This window comes from Oncorhynchus mykiss, chromosome 3 (genome assembly GCF_057628025.1).
Source record: "Oncorhynchus mykiss isolate SJ-2025 chromosome 3, ASM5762802v1, whole genome shotgun sequence".
Lineage (NCBI taxonomy): Eukaryota > Metazoa > Chordata > Actinopteri > Salmoniformes > Salmonidae > Oncorhynchus > Oncorhynchus mykiss.
In genome coordinates, this window is record NC_143024.1 from 4,264,329 (window position 1) to 4,283,936 (window position 19,608).

At 44.9% G+C, this 19,608-nt stretch overlaps 1 protein-coding gene across 1 annotated transcript in view; it reads right to left on the reverse strand.

Annotated features, from left to right (window-relative positions):
* Positions 1–19,608, reverse strand: part of LOC149984269 (regulator of G protein signaling 22-like) — an 83,341-nt gene that overhangs the window by 18,944 nt on the left and 44,789 nt on the right. The window contains exons 18-27 of the mRNA XM_090230527.1: positions 17,535–17,729; positions 17,253–17,345; positions 16,490–16,662; positions 13,362–13,524; positions 12,885–13,049; positions 11,375–11,443; positions 10,902–11,063; positions 8,814–8,993; positions 7,776–8,036; positions 6,752–6,842 (exon numbers count right to left, since the gene is read on the reverse strand). Coding sequence (XP_090086653.1) covers positions 6,752–6,842; positions 7,776–8,036; positions 8,814–8,993; positions 10,902–11,063; positions 11,375–11,443; positions 12,885–13,049; positions 13,362–13,524; positions 16,490–16,662; positions 17,253–17,345; positions 17,535–17,729 — 1,552 coding nt within the window. The remainder of the gene's footprint in view (positions 1–6,751; positions 6,843–7,775; positions 8,037–8,813; positions 8,994–10,901; positions 11,064–11,374; positions 11,444–12,884; positions 13,050–13,361; positions 13,525–16,489; positions 16,663–17,252; positions 17,346–17,534; positions 17,730–19,608) is intronic.

The window sequence follows — 19,608 nt, forward strand, 5'->3', positions numbered from 1 at the left end:
GACCAGACTGTACTATACTGTAGAGAGGACCAGACTGTAATATACTGTAGAGAGGACCAGACTGTAATATACTGTAGAGAGGACCAGACTGTAATATACTGTAGAGAGGACCAGACTGTACTATACTGTAGAGAGGACCAGACTGTACTATACTGTAGAGAGGACCAGACTGTAATATACTGTAGAGAGGACCAGACTGTACTATACTGTAGAGAGGACCAGACTGTAATATATTGTAGAGAGGACCAGACTGTAATATACTGTAGAGAGGACCAGACTGTAATATACTGTAGAGAGGACCAGACTGTACTATACTGTAGAGAGGACCAGACTGTAATATACTGTAGAGAGGACCAGACTGTACTATACTGTAGAGAGGACCAGACTGTAATATACTGTAGAGAGGACCAGACTGTAATATACTGTAGAGAGAACATGACTGTAATATACTGTAGAGAGGACCAGACTGTAATATACTGTAGAGAGGACCAGACTGTAATATACTGTAGAGAGGACCAGACTGTACTGTAATATACTGTAGAGAGGACCAGACTGTAATATACTGTAGAGAGGACCAGACTGTACTTTAATATACTGTAGAGAGGACCAGACTGTACTGTAATATACTGTAGAGAGGACCAGACTGTAATATACTGTAGAGAGGACCAGACTGTAATATACTGTAGAGAGGACCAGACTGTAATATACTGTAGAGAGGACCAGACTGTACTATACTGTAGAGAGGACCAGACTGTAATATACTGTAGAGAGGACCAGACTGTAATATACTGTAGAGAGGACCAGACTGTAATATACTGTAGAGAGGACCAGACTGTAATATACTGTAGAGAGGACCAGACTGTACTGTAATATACTGTAGAGAGGACCAGACTGTAATATACTGTAGAGAGGACCAGACTGTAATATACTGTAGAGAGGACCAGACTGTAATATACTGTAGAGAGGACCAGACTGTAATATACTGTAGAGAGGACCAGACTGTACTATATTGTAGAGAGGACCAGACTGTAATATACTGTAGAGAGGACCAGACTGTAATATACTGTAGAGAGGACCAGACTGTAATATACTGTAGAGAGGACCAGACTGTAATATACTGTAGAGAGGACCAGACTGTACTATACTGTAGAGAGGACCAGACTGTAATATACTGTAGAGAGGACCAGACTGTAATATACTGTAGAGAGGACCAGACTGTAATATACTGTAGAGAGGACCAGACTGTAATATACTGTAGAGAGGACCAGACTGTAATATACTGTAGAGAGGACCAGACTGTAATATACTGTAGAGAGGACCAGACTGTAATATACTGTAGAGAGGACCAGACTGTAATATACTGTAGAGAGGACCAGACTGTAATATACTGTAGAGAGGACCAGACTGTAATATACTGTAGAGAGGACCAGACTGTAATATATTGTAGAGAGGACCAGACTGTAATATACTGTAGAGAGGACCAGACTGTAATATATTGTAGAGAGGACCAGACTGTAATATACTGTAGAGAGGACCAGACTGTAATATACTGTAGAGAGGACCAGACTGTAATATACTGTAGAGAGGACCAGACTGTAATATACTGTAGAGAGGACCAGACTGTAATATATTGTAGAGAGGACCAGACTGTACTATACTGTAGAGAGGACCAGACTGTAATATACTGTAGAGAGGACCAGACTGTAATATACTGTAGAGAGGACCAGACTGTAATATACTGTAGAGAGGACCAGACTGTAATATACTGTAGAGAGGACCAGACTGTAATATACTGTAGAGAGGACCAGACTGTAATATACTGTAGAGAGGACCAGACTGTACTATACTGTAGAGAGGACCAGACTGTACTATACTGTAGAGAGGACCAGACTGTAATATACTGTAGAGAGGACCAGACTGTAATATACTGTAGAGAGGACCAGACTGTAATATACTGTAGAGAGGACCAGGCTGTACTATACTGTAGAGAGGACCAGACTGTACTATACTGTAGAGAGGACCAGACTGTACTATACTGTAGAGAGGACCAGACTGTAATATACTGTAGAGAGGACCAGACTGTACTGTAATATACTGTAGAGAGGACCAGACTGTAATATACTGTAGAGAGGACCAAACTGTAATATACTGTAGAGAGGACCAGACTGTACTGTAATATACTGTAGAGAGGACCAGACTGTAATATACTGTAGAGAGGACCAGACTGTAATATACTGTAGAGAGGACCAGACTGTAATATACTGTAGAGAGGACCAGACTGTAATATACTGTAGAGAGGACCAGACTGTAATATACTGTAGGGAGGACCAGACTGTAATATACTGTAGAGAGGACCAGACTGTAATATACTGTAGAGAGGACCAGACTGTAATATACTGTAGAGAGGACCAGACTGTAATATACTGTAGAGAGGACCAGACTGTAATATACTGTAGGGAGGACCAGACTGTAATATACTGTAGAGAGGACCAGACTGTAATATACTGTAGAGAGGACCAGACTGTACTGTAATATACTGTAGAGAGGACCAGACTGTAATATACTGTAGAGAGGACCAGACTGTAATATACTGTAGAGAGGACCAGACTGTAATATACTGTAGAGAGGACCAGACTGTAATATACTGTAGAGAGGACCAGACTGTACTATACTGTAGAGAGGACCAGACTGTAATATACTGTAGAGAGGACCAGACTGTACTATACTGTAGAGATGACCAGACTGTAATATACTGTAGAGAGGACCAGACTGTAATATACTGTAGAGAGGACCAGACTGTAATATACTGTAGAGAGGACCAGACTGTACTGTAATATACTGTAGAGAGGACCAGACTGTAATATACTGTAGAGAGGACCAGACTGTACTATCCTGTAGAGAGGACCAGACTGTAATATACTGTAGAGAGGACCAGACTGTAATATACTGTAGAGAGGACCAGACTGTAATATACTGTAGAGAGGACCAGACTGTAATATACTGTAGAGAGGACCAGACTGTAATATACTGTAGAGAGGACCAGACTGTAATATACTGTAGAGAGGACCAGACTGTAATATACTGTAGAGAGGACCAAACTGTAATATACTGTAGAGAGGACCAGACTGTAATATACTGTAGAGAGGACCAGACTGTAATATACTGTAGAGAGGACCAGACTGTAATATACTGTAGAGAGGACCAGACTGTAATATACTGTAGAGAGGACCAGACTGTAATATACTGTAGAGAGGACCAGACTGTAATATACTGTAGAGAGGACCAGACTGTACTGTAATATACTGTAGAGAGGACCAGACTGTAATATACTGTAGGGAGGACCAGACTGTAATATACTGTAGAGAGGACCAGACTGTAATATACTGTAGAGAGGACCAGACTGTAATATACTGTAGAGAGGACCAGACTGTAATATACTGTAGAGAGGACCAGACTGTACTATACTGTAGAGAGGACCAGACTGTAATATACTGTAGAGAGGACCAGACTGTAATATACTGTAGAGAGGACCAGACTGTAATATACTGTAGAGAGGACCAGACTGTACTGTAATATACTGTAGAGAGGACCAGACTGTAATATACTGTAGAGAGGACCAGACTGTAATATACTGTAGAGAGGACCAGACTGTAATATACTGTAGAGAGGACCAGACTGTAATATACTGTAGAGAGGACCAGACTGTAATATACTGTAGAGAGGACCAGACTGTACTGTAATATACTGTAGAGAGGACCAGACTGTACTATACTGTAGAGAGGACCAGACTGTAATATACTGTAGAGAGGACCAGACTGTAATATACTGTAGAGAGGACCAGACTGTACTGTAATATACTGTAGAGAGGACCAGACTGTAATATACTGTAGAGAGGACCAGACTGTAATATACTGTAGAGAGGACCAGACTGTACTGTAATATACTGTAGAGAGGACCAGACTGTAATATACTGTAGAGAGGACCAGACTGTACTGTAATATACTGTAGAGAGGACCAGACTGTAATATACTGTAGAGAGAACATGACTGTAATATACTGTAGAGAGGACCAGACTGTAATATACTGTAGAGAGGACCAGACTGTAATATACTGTAGAGAGGACCAGACTGTACTGTAATATACTGTAGAGAGGACCAGACTGTAATATACTGTAGAGAGGACCAGACTGTACTATACTGTAGAGAGGACCAGACTGTAATATACTGTAGAGAGGACCAGACTGTAATATACTGTAGAGAGGACCAGACTGTAATATACTGTAGAGAGGACCAGACTGTAATATACTGTAGAGAGGACCAGACTGTAATATACTGTAGAGAGGACCAGACTGTAATATACTGTAGAGAGGACCAGACTGTAATATACTGTAGAGAGGACCAGACTGTAATATACTGTAGAGAGGACCAGACTGTACTGTAATATATTGTAGAGAGGACCAGACTGTAATATACTGTAGAGAGGACCAGACTGTACTATACTGTAGAGAGGACCAGACTGTAATATACTGTAGAGAGGACCAGACTGTAATATACTGTAGAGAGGACCAGACTGTAATATACTGCAGAGAGGACCAGACTGTAATATACTGTAGAGAGGACCAGACTGTACTATACTGTAGAGAGGACCAGACTGTAATATACTGTAGAGAGGACCAGACTGTAATATACTGTAGAGAGGACCAGACTGTAATATACTGTAGAGAGGACCAGACTGTACTATACTGTAGAGAGGACCAGACTGTAATATACTGTAGAGAGGACCAGACTGTAATATACTGTAGAGAGGACCAGACTGTAATATACTGTAGAGAGGACCAGACTGTAATATACTGTAGAGAGGACCAGACTGTACTATAATATACTGTAGAGAGGACCAGACTGTAATATACTGTAGAGAGGACCAGACTGTAATATACTGCAGAGAGGACCAGACTGTAATATACTGTAGAGAGGACCAGACTGTAATATACTGTAGAGAGGACCAGACTGTACTGTAATATACTGTAGAGAGGACCAGACTGTAATATACTGTAGAGAGGACCAGACTGTAATATACTGTAGAGAGGACCAGACTGTAATATACTGTAGAGAGGACCAGACTGTACTGTAATATACTGTAGAGAGGACCAGACTGTAATATACTGTAGAGAGGACCAGACTGTAATATACTGTAGAGAGGACCAGACTGTAATATACTGTAGAGAGGACCAGACTGTAATATATTGTAGAGAGGACCAGACTGTAATATACTGTAGAGAGGACCAGACTGTAATATACTGTAGAGAGGACCAGACTGTAATATACTGTAGAGAGGACCAGACTGTAATATACTGTAGAGAGGACCAGACTGTAATATACTGTAGAGAGGACCAGACTGTAATATACTGTAGAGAGGACCAGACTGTAATATACTGTAGAGAGGACCAGACTGTAATATACTGTAGAGAGGACCAGACTGTACTATACTATAGAGAGGACCAGACTGTAATATACTGTAGAGAGGACCAGACTGTAATATACTGTAGAGAGGACCAGACTGTAATATACTGTAGAGAGGACCAGACTAATATACTGTAGAGAGGACCAGACTGTAATATACTGTAGAGAGGACCAGACTAATATACTGTAGAGAGGACCAGACTGTAATATACTGTAGAGAGGACCAGACTAATATATTGTAGAGAGGACCAGACTGTAATATACTGTAGAGAGGACCAGACTAATATACTGTAGAGAGGACCAGACTGTAATATACTGTAGAGAGGACCAGACTGTAATATACTGTAGAGAGGACCAGACTGTACTATACTGTAGAGAGGACCAGACTGTACTGTAATATACTGTAGAGAGGACCAGACTGTAATATACTGTAGAGAGGACCAGACTGTAATATACTGTAGAGAGGACCAGACTGTAATATACTGTAGAGAGGACCAGACTGTAATATACTGTAGAGAGGACCAGACTGTACTGTAATATACTGTAGAGAGGACCAGACTGTACTATACTGTAGAGAGGACCAGACTGTAATATACTGTAGAGAGGACCAGACTGTAATATACTGTAGAGAGGACCAGACTGTAATATACTGTAGAGAGGACCAGACTGTACTATACTGTAGAGAGGACCAGACTGTAATATACTGTAAAGAGGACCAGACTGTAATATACTGTAGAGAGGACCAGACTGTAATATACTGTAGAAAGGACCAGACTGTAATATACTGTAGAGAGGACCAGACTGTAATATACTGTAGAGAGGACCAGACTGTAATATACTGTAGAGAGGACCAGACTGTAATATACTGTAGAGAGGACCAGACTGTAATATACTGTAGAGAGGACCAGACTGTAATATACTGTAGAGAGGACCAGACTGTAATATACTGTAGAGAGGACCAGACTGTAATATACTGTAGAGAGGACCAGACTGTACTATATTGTAGAGAGGACCAGACTGTAATATACTGTAGAGAGGACCAGACTGTAATATACTGTAGAGAGGACCAGACTGTAATATACTGTAGAGAGGACCAGACTGTAATATACTGTAGAGAGGACCAGACTGTAATATACTGTAGAGAGGACCAGACTGTAATATACTGTAGAGAGGACCAGACTGTAATATACTGTAGAGAGGACCAGACTGTAATATACTGTAGAGAGGACCAGACTGTAATATACTGTAGAGAGGACCAGACTGTACTATACTGTAGAGAGGACCAGACCTACCTGTCCCAGTGGAGGAGGGGAGTTCCTGTCTCCTCAGCAGCACCTCCTCTCTCTCCAGGGCGACCATGTATTTAGAGTAGGACCAAGACAGCTGTTATAGAGACATGTAGTTAGAGATTAGGAACAAGACAACTGTTATAGAGACATGTAGTTAGAGATTAGGAACAAGACAACTGTTATAGAGACATGTAGTTAGAGATTAGGAACAAGACAACTGTTATAGAGACATGTAGTTAGATTAGGACCAAGACAACTGTTATAGAGACATGTAGTTAGAGAATAGGACCAAGAACACTGTTATAGAGACATGTAGTTAGAGAATAGTACCAAGACAACTGTTATAGAGACATGTAGTTAGATTAGGACCAAGACAACTGTTATAGAGACATGTAGTTAGATTAGGACCAAGGCAACTGTTATAGAAGAGACATGTAGTTAGATTAGGACCAAGGCAACTGTTATAGAGACATGTAGTTAGATTAGGACCAAGACAACTGTTAGAGACATGTAGTTAGATTAGGACCAAAACAACTGTTATAGAGACATGTAGTTAGAGAATAGGACCAAGACAACTGTTATAGAAGAGACATGTAGTTAGATTAGGACCAAGGCAACTGTTATAGAAGAGACATGTAGTTAGATTAGGACCAAGGCAACTGTTATAGAGACATGTAGTTAGATTAGGACCAAGACAACTGTTAGAGACATGTAGTTAGATTAGGACCAAAACAACTGTTATAGAGACATGTAGTTAGAGAATAGGACCAAGACAACTGTTATAGAAGAGACATGTAGTTAGATTAGGACCAAGGCAACTGTTATAGAAGAGACATGTAGTTAGATTAGGACCAAGACAACTGTTAGAGACATGTAGTTAGATTAGGACCAAAACAACTGTTATAGAGACATGTAGTTAGAGAATAGGACCAAGACAACTGTTATAGAGACATGTAGTTAGAATAGGACCAAGACAACTGTTATAGAAGAGACATGTAGTTAGATAATAGGACCAAGAGGTGTTTACCTGTTGACTAGGGTAAAGCAGCTCTCTACTCTCCTGTAGTCCTTTGTGTTTCTCCTCATGCTCCTCTGGAAACCTCTCCACTTCCTCCTGGGCTCTCCTCTCCACTTCCTTTTCCTCCTCTCGCCTCCTGAGACGCTGCAGTTTAGCACTCTGTTTGTTCACGCTGTTCTGCAACAGAGGCAACACCTCCTCCTCCTGCACACCGCTGCTGAACAACAGGAACTCTGGCCACAGCTTCAGTAGCTCACTGAACACACACATCTACTACACAGAGAGAGAGAGAGAGAGAGAGAGACAGAGAGAGACAGAGAGAAAGACAGAGAGAGAGAGAGAGAGACAGAGACAAAGACAGAAACAGAGAGACCGAGAGAGAGCGAGAGACAGACAGAGAGACAGAGAGAGAGAGACAGAGAGAGAGAGACAGAGAGAGAGAGGGACAGAGAGAGAGAGACAGAGAGAGAGAGAGAGAGAGAGAGAGAGACAGAGAGAGAGAGAGAGAGAGAGAGACAGAGAGAGAGTGCTGGCCCAATGCTTCATACCGTGTCAAGTTGGCTGGATGTCGTTTGAGTGGTGGACCATTCTTGATACACACAGGAAGTTCTTGATACACTCAAACCGGTGCTCCTGACACCTACTACCAAACCCATTTCAAAGGCACGTCAGTCTTTTGTCTTTCCCCTTCAACTCTCTGAATGGCACACCTGGATTCACCTGGTCAGTGTGTGTCATGGAAAGAGGAATGTTTGGTACACCCAGCGTATATCACTGTCTATCTGTCTGTCTGTCTGTCTGTCTGTCGGTCTGTCTGAGTAGGTGTATCTACTCCAGTGAGTCTGTCTGTCTGTCTGTCTGTCTGTCTGTCTGTCTGTCTGTCTGTCTGTCTGTCTGTCTGTCTGTGTCTGTGTCTGTGTCTGTCTGTCTGTGTGTACCTGAGCCTCTCTGAAGACGTAGGGCTCCATCTCCCCCCTCCTCTCCAGGATGTGTGTTGCCTGCTCTGGGGGGATGTCTATCTGCAGGGCTGTCTGTCTGTCTGTGTACCTGAGACTCTCTGAAGACGTAGGGCCCCATCTCCCCCCTCCTCTCCAGGATGTGTGTTGCCTGCTCTTGGGGGATGTCTATCTGCAGGGCTGGGGGGACGGAGGACTGGATGAAACAGCTGATGATGGTGGACACCTTGTCCTGGACTACAGCCTCCACACAGTGGGAATGACACAGATCCTAATGGGAGAGAGGGAGGGATGAAATGGGGGGGAGAGGGAGGGATGGATGGGGGGGAGAGGGAGGGATGGATGGGGGAGGGATGGAATGGGGGGGGGGTGGCATGGGGGGGGGGGAAATTGCATGAGGGTGATGGAATGGGGGGAGGGGGAATGATGGCATGGGGGAGGGATGGCATGGGGGGAGGGAGGGATGGCATGGGGGGGAGGGATGACATGGGGGAGGGAGGGATGGCATGGGGGGCAGGGATGGCATGGGGGGGAGGGATGACATGGGGGGAGGGAGGGATGACATGGGGTGGCATGGGGGGAGGGAGGGAGGGATGGTATCGGGGGGGGAATGGAGGGAAAGGAAGGGATGGCATGGGGGGAGAGGGAGAGACGGATGGAGGGAGGGAGAGAGAGGGATGGTATGGGCGGGAGAGGGAGAGGGAGGGAGGGATGGTATGGGGGGAGAGGGAGGGAGGGAGGGATGGTATGGGGGAGAGGGAGAGGGAGGGAGGGATGGTATGGGGGAGAGGGAGGGAGGGAGGGATGGTATGGGGGGAGAGGGAGGGAGGGAGGGATGGTATGGGGGAGAGGGAGGGAGGGATGGTATGGGGGGAGAGGGAGGGAGGGAGGGATGGTATGGGGGGAGAGGGAGGGAGGGAGGGATGGTATGGGGGGACAGATCTATTATTCATTCAAGAAGATTACCAAGGCCCAGTGTAGACCTCAGAGATAGCAGCACCAGATTACCAAGGCCCAGTGTAGACCCCAGAGATAACAGCACCAGATTACCAAGGCCCAGTGTAGACCTCAGAGATAACAGCACCAGATTACCAAGGCCCAGTGTAGACCCCAGAGATAACAGCACCAGATTACCAAGGCCCAGTGTAGACCTCAGAGATAACAGCACCAGATTACCAAGGCCCAGTGTAGACCTCAGAGATAGCAGCACCAGATTACCAAGGCCCAGTGTAGACCCCAGAGATAGCAGCACCAGATTACCAAGGCCCAGTGTAGACCTCAGAGATAACAGCACCAGATTACCAAGGCCCAGTGTAGACCTCAGAGATAGCAGCAACAGATTACCAAGGCCCAGTGTAGACCTCAGAGATAACAGCACCAGATTACCAAGGCCCAGTGTAGACCTCAGAGATAGCAGCACCAGATTACCAAGGCCCAGTGTAGACCTCAGAGATAACAGCACCAGATTACCAAGGCCCAGTGTAGACCTCAGAGATAACAGCACCAGATTACCAAGGCCCAGTGTAGACCTCAGAGATAGCAGCACCAGATTACCAAGGCCCAGTGTAGACCTCAGAGATAACAGCACCAGATTACCAAGGCCCAGTGTAGACCCCAGAGATAGCAGCACCAGATTACCAAGGCCCAGTGTAGACCTCAGAGATAGCAGCACCAGATTACCAAGGCCCAGTGTAGACCTCAGAGATAGCAGCACCAGATTACCAAGGCCCAGTGTAGACCCCAGAGATAACAATACCAGATTACCAAGGCCCAGTGTAGACCTCAGAGATAACAATACCAGATTACCAAGGCCCAGTGTAGACCTCAGAGATAACAGCACCAGATTACCAAGGCCCAGTGTAGACCTCAGAGATAACAGCACCAGATTACCAAGGCCCAGTGTAGACCCCAGAGATAACAGCACCAGATTACCAAGGCCCAGTGTAGACCCCAGAGATAGCAGCACCAGATTACCAAGGCCCAGTGTAGACCTCAGAGATAGCAGCACCAGATTACCAAGGCCCAGTGTAGACCCCAGAGATAGCAGCACCAGATTACCAAGGCCCAGTGTAGACCCCAGAGATAACAGCACCAGATTACCAAGGCCTAGTGTAGACCCCAGAGATAGCAGCACCAGCTGGACCTCCAGCCAGAACAGAAGGTTTGGTTTCAGTCTTACCTTGTACCTCTGGACCTCCAGCCAGAACAGGACGTCATTCTCCAGGAAGTCTCCTTTCAGCGAGACGAAGCGCCGGAACTGATGACACGTGACGGGGTTGAGCAGGGCCCTCCGGAGAGCCAGGATCTCTCCTGCAGAGGTCATCCACGTCCCCTTGACCTGCTGCAGGAGAGGAGCGGTTAAACACGCAGGAACATACAGCCGGGAGGCTTTAAGGTGAGGAACAACTCAGAGAGGAACAACGTTGGTCATAGAAGTCTACAGACATGATGTTCTAGATCCATGGATGGGCAACATTTTAGAAAACTAGAATAAATTATAATGGACCTATATATTTTTATGACACGCCAAAATAGATTTTGACAAACAAAATTGGTTCCCAAATACAATCTGTCCGATAATCCCGATGTGAAAAAAGTTTTCCCAGCGTTGCTCTATGACGTTAAAAAGATTGACAGAGGACCAGAGATCACCTTCCACACCTCTCTCTTGTTCCTGTGTCGCTGGTAGACCTGGTCCGACACCCCGTCTTCACCCCGAGGCTGAAAGAGCAGCAGTCAGAAACACAGTACGGCTGGACAGAGACTTCAGCAAGACACCTCTGGTCCTCTGCAGTATCTACACCTCTCTCTCTCTGTCTCGCTCTCTCTCTCTCCATCTCTCTCTCTCCGTCTCTCTCTCCGTCTCTCTCTCCGTCTCTCTCTCCGTCTCTGTCTCTCTCTCTCTCTGTCTCTCTGTCTCTGTCTCTCTCTCGTCTCTGTCTCTCTCCTGTCTCTCTCTTGATGAGGTTTCACATGGCAGAGCTGATGCCTCTACAGTACCTAGCCTGGCTTAGGGCCGTAGCGATACTGTACACATAGAATTCAACAGTTAGAAGGCCATATAACATATAGATATGTATCTTGATATCTGGAAGCCAGATCCCCTCTAATCAGGGACTGATTTAGACCTAGAAGCCAGTTCCCCTCTAATCAGGGACTGATTTAGACCAGGAAGCCAGTTCCCCTTTAATCAGGGACTGATTTAGACCAGGAAGCCAGTTCCCCTTTAATCAGGGACTGATTTAGACCAGGAAGCCAGTTCCCCTTTAATCAGGGACTGATTTAGACCTAGAAGCCAGTTCCCCTCTAATCAGGGACTGATTTAGACCAGGAAGCCAGTCCCCCTCTAATCAGGGACTGATTTAGACCAGGAAGCCAGTTCCCCTCTAATCAGGGACTGATTTAGACCTAGAAGCCAGTTCCCCTCTAATCAGGGACTGGTTTAGACCTAGACGCCAGTTCCCCTCTAATCAGGGACTGGTTTAGACCTAGAAGCCAGTTCCCCTCTAATCAGGGACTGATTTAGACCTAGAAGCCAGAAGCCAGTCCCCCTCTAATCAGGGACTGATTTAGACCAGGAAGCCAGTTCCCCTCTAATCAGGGACTGATTTAGACCTAGAAGCCAGTTCCCCTCTAATCAGGGACTGATTTAGACCTAGAAGCCAGTTCCCCTCTAATCAGGGACTGATTTAGACCAGGAAGCCAGTTCCCTTCTAATCAGGGACTGATTTAGACCTAGAAGCCAGTCCCCCTCTAATCAGGGACTGATTTAGACCTAGAAGGCAGTTCCCCTCTAATCAGGGACTGATTTAGACCTAGAAGCCAGTCCCCCTCTAATCAGGGACTGATTTAGACCTAGAAACCAGTTCCCCTCTAATCAGGGACTGATTTAGACCTAGAAGCCAGTTCCCCTCTAATCAGGGTCTGATTTAGACCTAGAAGCCAGTTCCCCTCTAATCACGGACTGATTTAGACCAGGAAGCCAGTCCCTCTCTAGTTAGGGACTGATGTAGACCAGGAAGCCAGTCCCCCTCTAGTTAGGGACTGATTTAGACCAGGAAGCCAGTTGATCGGTCAGTAGTCCGGACCTCGTAGGGTCAGGTTGTAATCCCCCTGATACAAGCAGATGGAGAGCTGGCTAGATGAGACCCTGGACTCCTACCCTGACTCTCTGCTGCTGTCTCTCATTGAACTCCGGCGTCGTCAGGAAGACAGGCAGCCATCTTGTTTCTATGTGGTTCCTGGTGATGCTCTGAATGTTCACCAGGACAGGAGCACACAGACGGTCATGGAGCAGTCTCCCCCAGCCACCAGCCAGACGCATCACCTAGAGAAGAAACACACACACATACACACCACACACACACACACACACACACACACACACAGACAGACACAGACGGTCAGGAAGAGAAGGACACACACACACACACACAGACACGCACAAAAACACAGGCGCACACACACACACACAGACAGACACGCACAAAAACACACAGCCACACACACACACAGACACGCACAAAAACACACAGGCACACACACACACACATGCGCACAAAAACACACAGGCACACACACACACACAGACAGACACGCACAAAAACACACACCATCACAGAAGAGACTGTGACATTACCTCCTCCTGTTGTTGTCTGGTGGCAGGACTGTCAGGCCCAAATAAGTATTTCCTATTGAGGTATTTGTCCTTAATGAGTCTGGACTTGTCCTCTCTCTGGGCCTTGTCTTTATGGGGGATTCTCCTGTAATTCTCTATGTCCTGCCAGCAAGCCAGGTGTATACTGTAGACACACACACACACGTCAGAACTATACACATCATTGACAACTGAGCAATAGGTCATTAGGATCATTGAGGTAGAGATCATTGGGATCATTGAGGTAGAGATCATTGGGATCATTGAGGTAGAGATCATTAGGATCATTGAGCTATAGATCATCAGGATCATTGAGGTATAGATCATCAGGATCATTGAGGTAGAGATCATTGAGGTAGAGATCATTGAAGTATAGATCATTGGAATTATTGAGGTATAGATCATTGAGGTAGAGATCATTGAAGTAGAGATCATTAGGATCATTGAGGTATAGATCATTAGGCTCATTGAGGTATACATCATTAGGATCATTGAGGTATAGATCATTGAGGTAGAGAATATTGAGGTATAGATCATTAGGATCCTTAAGGTATAGATCATTGAGGTAGAGATCAGTGAGGTAGAGATCATTGAGGTAGAGATATTAGGATTATTGAGGTAGAGATCATTGAGGTAGAGATCATTGAGGTAGAGATATTAGGATTATTGAGGTAGAGATCATTGAGGTAGAGATCATTGAGGTAGAGATATTAGGATTATTGAGGTAGAGATCATTGAGGTAGAAATATTAGGATCATTGAGGTAGAGATCATTGAGGTATAGATCATTGAGGTGGAGATCATTGAGGTAGAGATCATTGAGGTATAGATCATTGAGGTGGAGATCATTGAGGTAGAGATCATTGAGGTATAGATCATTGAGGTAGAGATCATTGCGGTATAGATCATTGAGGTATAGATCATTGAGGTAGGGATCATTGAGGTAGAGATCATTGAGGTAGAGATCATTGAGGTATAGATCATTAGGATAATTTAGTTTTGTACTGACATGACCAGGAATAATGATTTGATCCCTATAGATAAACACGACACTTGTTTGATAGAAGGTGTGTTTATGACAGAAAGGTCACGTCTAACAAGCAGCATGGTGTTGTGGTCACCTGGCCATGTAAAATAAGCCTGCTGTATCTACAGCTAGAGTTTCACCTGGCGGTGATGTCCTGTACGGAGGATGTGAAGTGTATAGAGCTAGAGTTTCACCTGGCGGTGTTGTCCTGTAGGAAGGATGTGAAGTGTATAGAGCTAGAGTTTCACCTGGCAGTGTTGTCCTGTAGGAAGGATGTGAAGTGTATAGATCTAGAGTTTCACCTGGCGGTGTTGTCCTGTAGGAAGGATGTGAAGTGTATAGAACTAGAGTTTCACCTGGCGGTGTTGTCCTGTAGGAAGGATGTGAAGTGTATAGAACTAGAGTTTCACCTGGCGGTGTTGTCCTGTAGGAAGGATGTGAAGTGTATAGATCTAGAGTTTCACCTGGCGGTGTTGTCCTGTAGGAAGGATGTGAAGTGTATAGAACTAGAGTTTCACCTGGCGGTGTTGTCCTGTAGGAAGGATGTGAAGTGTATAGAACTAGAGTTTCACCTGGCGGTGTTGTCCTGTAGGAAGGATGTGAAGTGTATAGATCTAGAGTTTCACCTGGCGGTGTTGTCCTGTAGGAAGGATGTGAAGTGTATAGAACTAGAGTTTCACCTGGCGGTGTGGTCCTGTAGGAAGGATGTGAAGTGTATAGAGCTAGAGTTTCACCTGGCGGTGTTGTCCTGTAGGAAGGATGTGAAGTGTATAGATCTAGAGTTTCACCTGGCCGTGTTGTCCTGTAGGAAGGATGTGAAGTGTATAGAGCTAGAGTTTCACCTGGCGGTGTTGTCCTGTAGGAAGGATGTGAAGTGTATAGAGCTAGAGTTTCACCTGGCAGTGTTGTCCTGTAGGAAGGATGTGAAGTGTATAGAGTTAGAGTTTCACCTGGCGGTGTTGTCCTGTAGGAAGGATGTGAAGTGTATAGAACTAGAGTTTCACCTGGCGGTGTTGTCCTGTAGGAAGGATGTGAAGTGTATAGATCTAGAGTTTCACCTGGCGGTGTTGTCCTGTAGGAAGGATGTGAAGTGTATAGATCTAGAGTTTCACCTGGCGGTGTTGTCCTGTAGGAAGGATGTGAAGTGTATAGATCTAGAGTTTCACCTGGCGGTGTTGTCCTGTAGGAAGGATGTGAAGTGTATAGATCTAGAGTTTCACCTGGCCGTGTTGTCCTGTAGGAAGTATGTGAAGTGTATAGATCTAGAGTTTCACCTGGCGGTGTTGTCCTGTAGGAAGGATGTGAAGTGTATAGAACTAGAGTTTCACCTGGCGGTGTTGTCCTGTAGGAAGGATGTGAAGTGTATAGAGCTAGAGTTTCACCTGGCGGTGTTGTCCTGTAGGAAGGATGTGAAGTGTATAGATCTAGAGTTTCACCTGGCGGTGTTGTCCTGTAGGAAGGATGTGAAGTGTATAGAGCTAGAGTTTCACCTGGCGGTGTTGTCCTGTAGGAAGGATGTGAAGTGTATAGATCTAGAGTTTCACCTGGCGGTGTTGTCCTGTAGGAAGGATGTGAAGTGTATAGATCTAGAGTTTCACCTGGCGGTGATGTCCTGTAGGAAGGATGTGAAATGTATAGAACTAGAGTTTCACCTGGCGGTGTTGTCCTGTAGGAAGGATGTGAAGTGTATAGAACTAGAGTTTCACCTGGCGGTGTTGTCCTGTAGGAAGGATGTGAAGTGTATAGAACTAGAGTTTCACCTGGCGGTGTTGTCCTGTAGGAAGGATGTGAAGTGTATAGAACTAGAGTTTCACCTGGCGGTGTTGTCCTGTAGGAAGGATGTGAAGTGTTTAGAACTAGAGTTTCACCTGGCGGTGTTGTCCTGTAGGAAGGATGTGAAGTGTATAGATCTAGAGTTTCACCTGGCGGTGTTGTCCTGTAGGAAGGATGTGAAGTGTATAGAACTAGAGTTTCACCTGGCGGTGTTGTCCTGTAGGAAGGATGTGAAGTGTATAGAACTAGAGTTTCACCTGGCGGTGTTGTCCTGTAGGAAGGATGTGAAGTGTATAGAACTAGAGTTTCACCTGGCGGTGTTGTCCTGTAGGAAAGATGTGAAGTGTTGTAGCTCCGTGCGGTGTCCTAGCAGAGAGCCCAACCTGTACCCTCTGTACCTCTCTGGGACGGCAGACCACATAGCTGGAGACCTGGCGACCTCTAGTGGTGGAGGAGGGGGCCTGCAGGCCTGGGCCACAGCATGCTGGGAGAGAGAATCTCAATTGGACTAAACCCTCCTCACTTCCTTCTGAAGGTTTTGAGAAGGAGGTGAGGAGATAGGATGCGAGGAATCAAGGAAATACAATTGAAATTCCCCCAAATCCTTACTGGAGATCTAGGCCCATATTTGAAAAGCTTCTCGGAGTAGAAGTGCTTCATCTATGATCAGTTTTGTCTTTCAGATCAGCACTTCAGGGGGGACTTGATCCTAGATCAGCACTTCAGGGGGGACTTGATCCTAGATCACCACTTCAGGGGGGACTTGATCCTAGATCATCACTTCAGGGGGACAGGGGGGACTTGATCCTAGATCAAAACTTCGGGGGGACTTTATCCTAGATCAACACTTCAGGGGGGACTTGATCCTAGATCAACACTTCAGGGGGACAGGGGGGACTTGATCCTAGATCAGCACTTCAGAGGGACAGGGGGGACTTGATCCTAGATCACCACTTCAGGGGGGACTTGATCCTAGATCACCACTTCAGGGGGGACTTGATCCTAGATCACCACTTACTACTCAGACTGTTACATAGATCATGCATTGGAGCGTTGGACTTCAATAGAGCTCACCTGTTCCAGTCTGCGTCCAGCCTCCTCGTACAGCGTCTTCAGTTCTCCGTACGGCTCTGACTCCACCTGGCGAGTCTCCTCCCGTACAGCCACCTGAGAGAGAACGCGCAGTAACAATGAATCCACAATGACATCAAATTTCAAGACCAAAACACACATCTTACGAATCTGACTAAGGAGAGATGCACGAACAGGAGAGTTTGTCCGTTTCGACCGATAAGCTATTTCAACTATAGCGCGTAAAAATACAAATAAACTTTAAAGATAAGGACTCACTCACACCTTCTGGAAGGTGTCTGTGTCCCTGGTGGTGAGCAGCGTCCAGGGCTCCAGGAGGAGGGTCAGAGTGTGTTCCTCCACCCAGTCAAACAGCTCCTCAAACGGGGGAGTGAGACAGGTGTACACCCTCTCTCTGCTCTCCTCCTCCACCTCAATGCTACTACGGGCAGCACTGCACACGTAGGTTGAATACAGCAACTGGAGGGGTTAGAATGAGAACCGTAACTAATGGGTCAGACGGTCATCTTCATCATCATCACTATCATCATCATCACTATCAACTGGAGGGGTTAGAATGAGAACCCTAACTAATGGGTCAGACGGTCATCTTCATCATCATCATCATCACTATCAACTGGAGGGGTTAGAATGAGAACCGTAACTAATGGGTCAGACGGTCATCTTCATCATCATCACTATCATCATCATCACTATCAACTGGAGGGGTTAGAATGAGAACCCTAACTAATGGGTCAGACGGTCATCATCATCATCCTCGCTATCAACTGGAGGGGTTAGTATGAGAACCGTAACTAATGGGTCAGACGGTCATCTTCATCATCATCATCATCACTATCAACTGGAGGGGTTAGAATGAGAACCGTAACTAATGGGTCAGATGGTCATCATCATCATCATCATCATCATCACCACCATCATCACCATCATCACCATCATCATCATCACTATCATCTTCATCCTCATGGCTATCATCATCACCACCATCATCATCATCATCACTATCATCTTCATCATCATGACTATCATCTTCATCATCATGACTATCATCATCCCCACCATCACATCCCCACTATCATCATCATCATCACCATCATCACTATCATCATCATCCTCACTATCATCATCATCACTATTATCATCATCATCATCATCACTATCATCATCATCATCACTATCATCATCATCATCACTATTATCATCATCATCACTATCATCATCATCATCACTAAAATGTCTAATATAGGGCTCATTAAATGCCTGTAATGTAGGGCTCATTAAATGCCTGTAATATAGGGCTCATAAAATGCCTGTAATATAGGGCTCATTAAATGCCTGTAATATAGGGCTCATTAAATGCCTGTAATATAGGGCTCATAAAATGCCTGTAATATAGGGCTCATTAAATGCCTGTAATATAGGGCTCATAAAATGCCTGTAATATAGGGCTCATAAAATGTCTAATATAGGGCTCATTAAATGCCTGTAATGTAGGGCTCATAAAATGTCTAATGTAGGGCTCATTAAATGCCTGTAATATAGGGCTCATAAAATGTCTAATGTAGGGCTCATTAAATGCCTGTAATGTAGGGCTCATAAAATGCCTGTAATGTAGGGCTCATTAAATGCCTGTAATGTAGGGCTCATAAAATGTCTAATATAGGGCTCATAAAATGCCTGTAATATAGGGCTCATTAAATGCCTGTAATATAGGGCTCATAAAATGCCTGTAATATAGGGCTCATTAAATGCCTGTAATATAGGGCTCATAAAATGCCTGTAATATAGGGCTCATAAAATGCCTGTAATGTAGGGCTCATTAAATGCCTGTAATGTAGGGCTCATAAAATGTCTAATATAGGGCTCATTAAATGCCTGTAATGTAGGGCTCATTAAATGCCTGTAATGTAGGGCTCATAAAATGCCTGTAATGTAGGGCTCATTAAATGCCTGTAATGTAGGGCTCATAAAATGTCTAATATAGGGCTCATAAAATGCCTGTAATATAGGGCTCATTAAATGCCTGTAATATAGGGCTCATAAAATGCCTGTAATATAGGGCTCATTAAATGCCTGTAATATAGGGCTCATAAAATGCCTGTAATATAGGGCTCATAAAATGCCTGTAATGTAGGGCTCATTAAATGCCTGTAATGTAGGGCTCATAAAATGTCTAATATAGGGCTCATTAAATGCCTGTAATGTAGGGCTCATTAAATACCTGTAATGTAGGGCTCATTAAATACCTGTAATGTAGGGCTCATTAAATACCTGTAATATAGGGCTCATTAAATACCTGTAATGTAGGGCTCATTAAATGCCTGTAATGTAGGGCTCA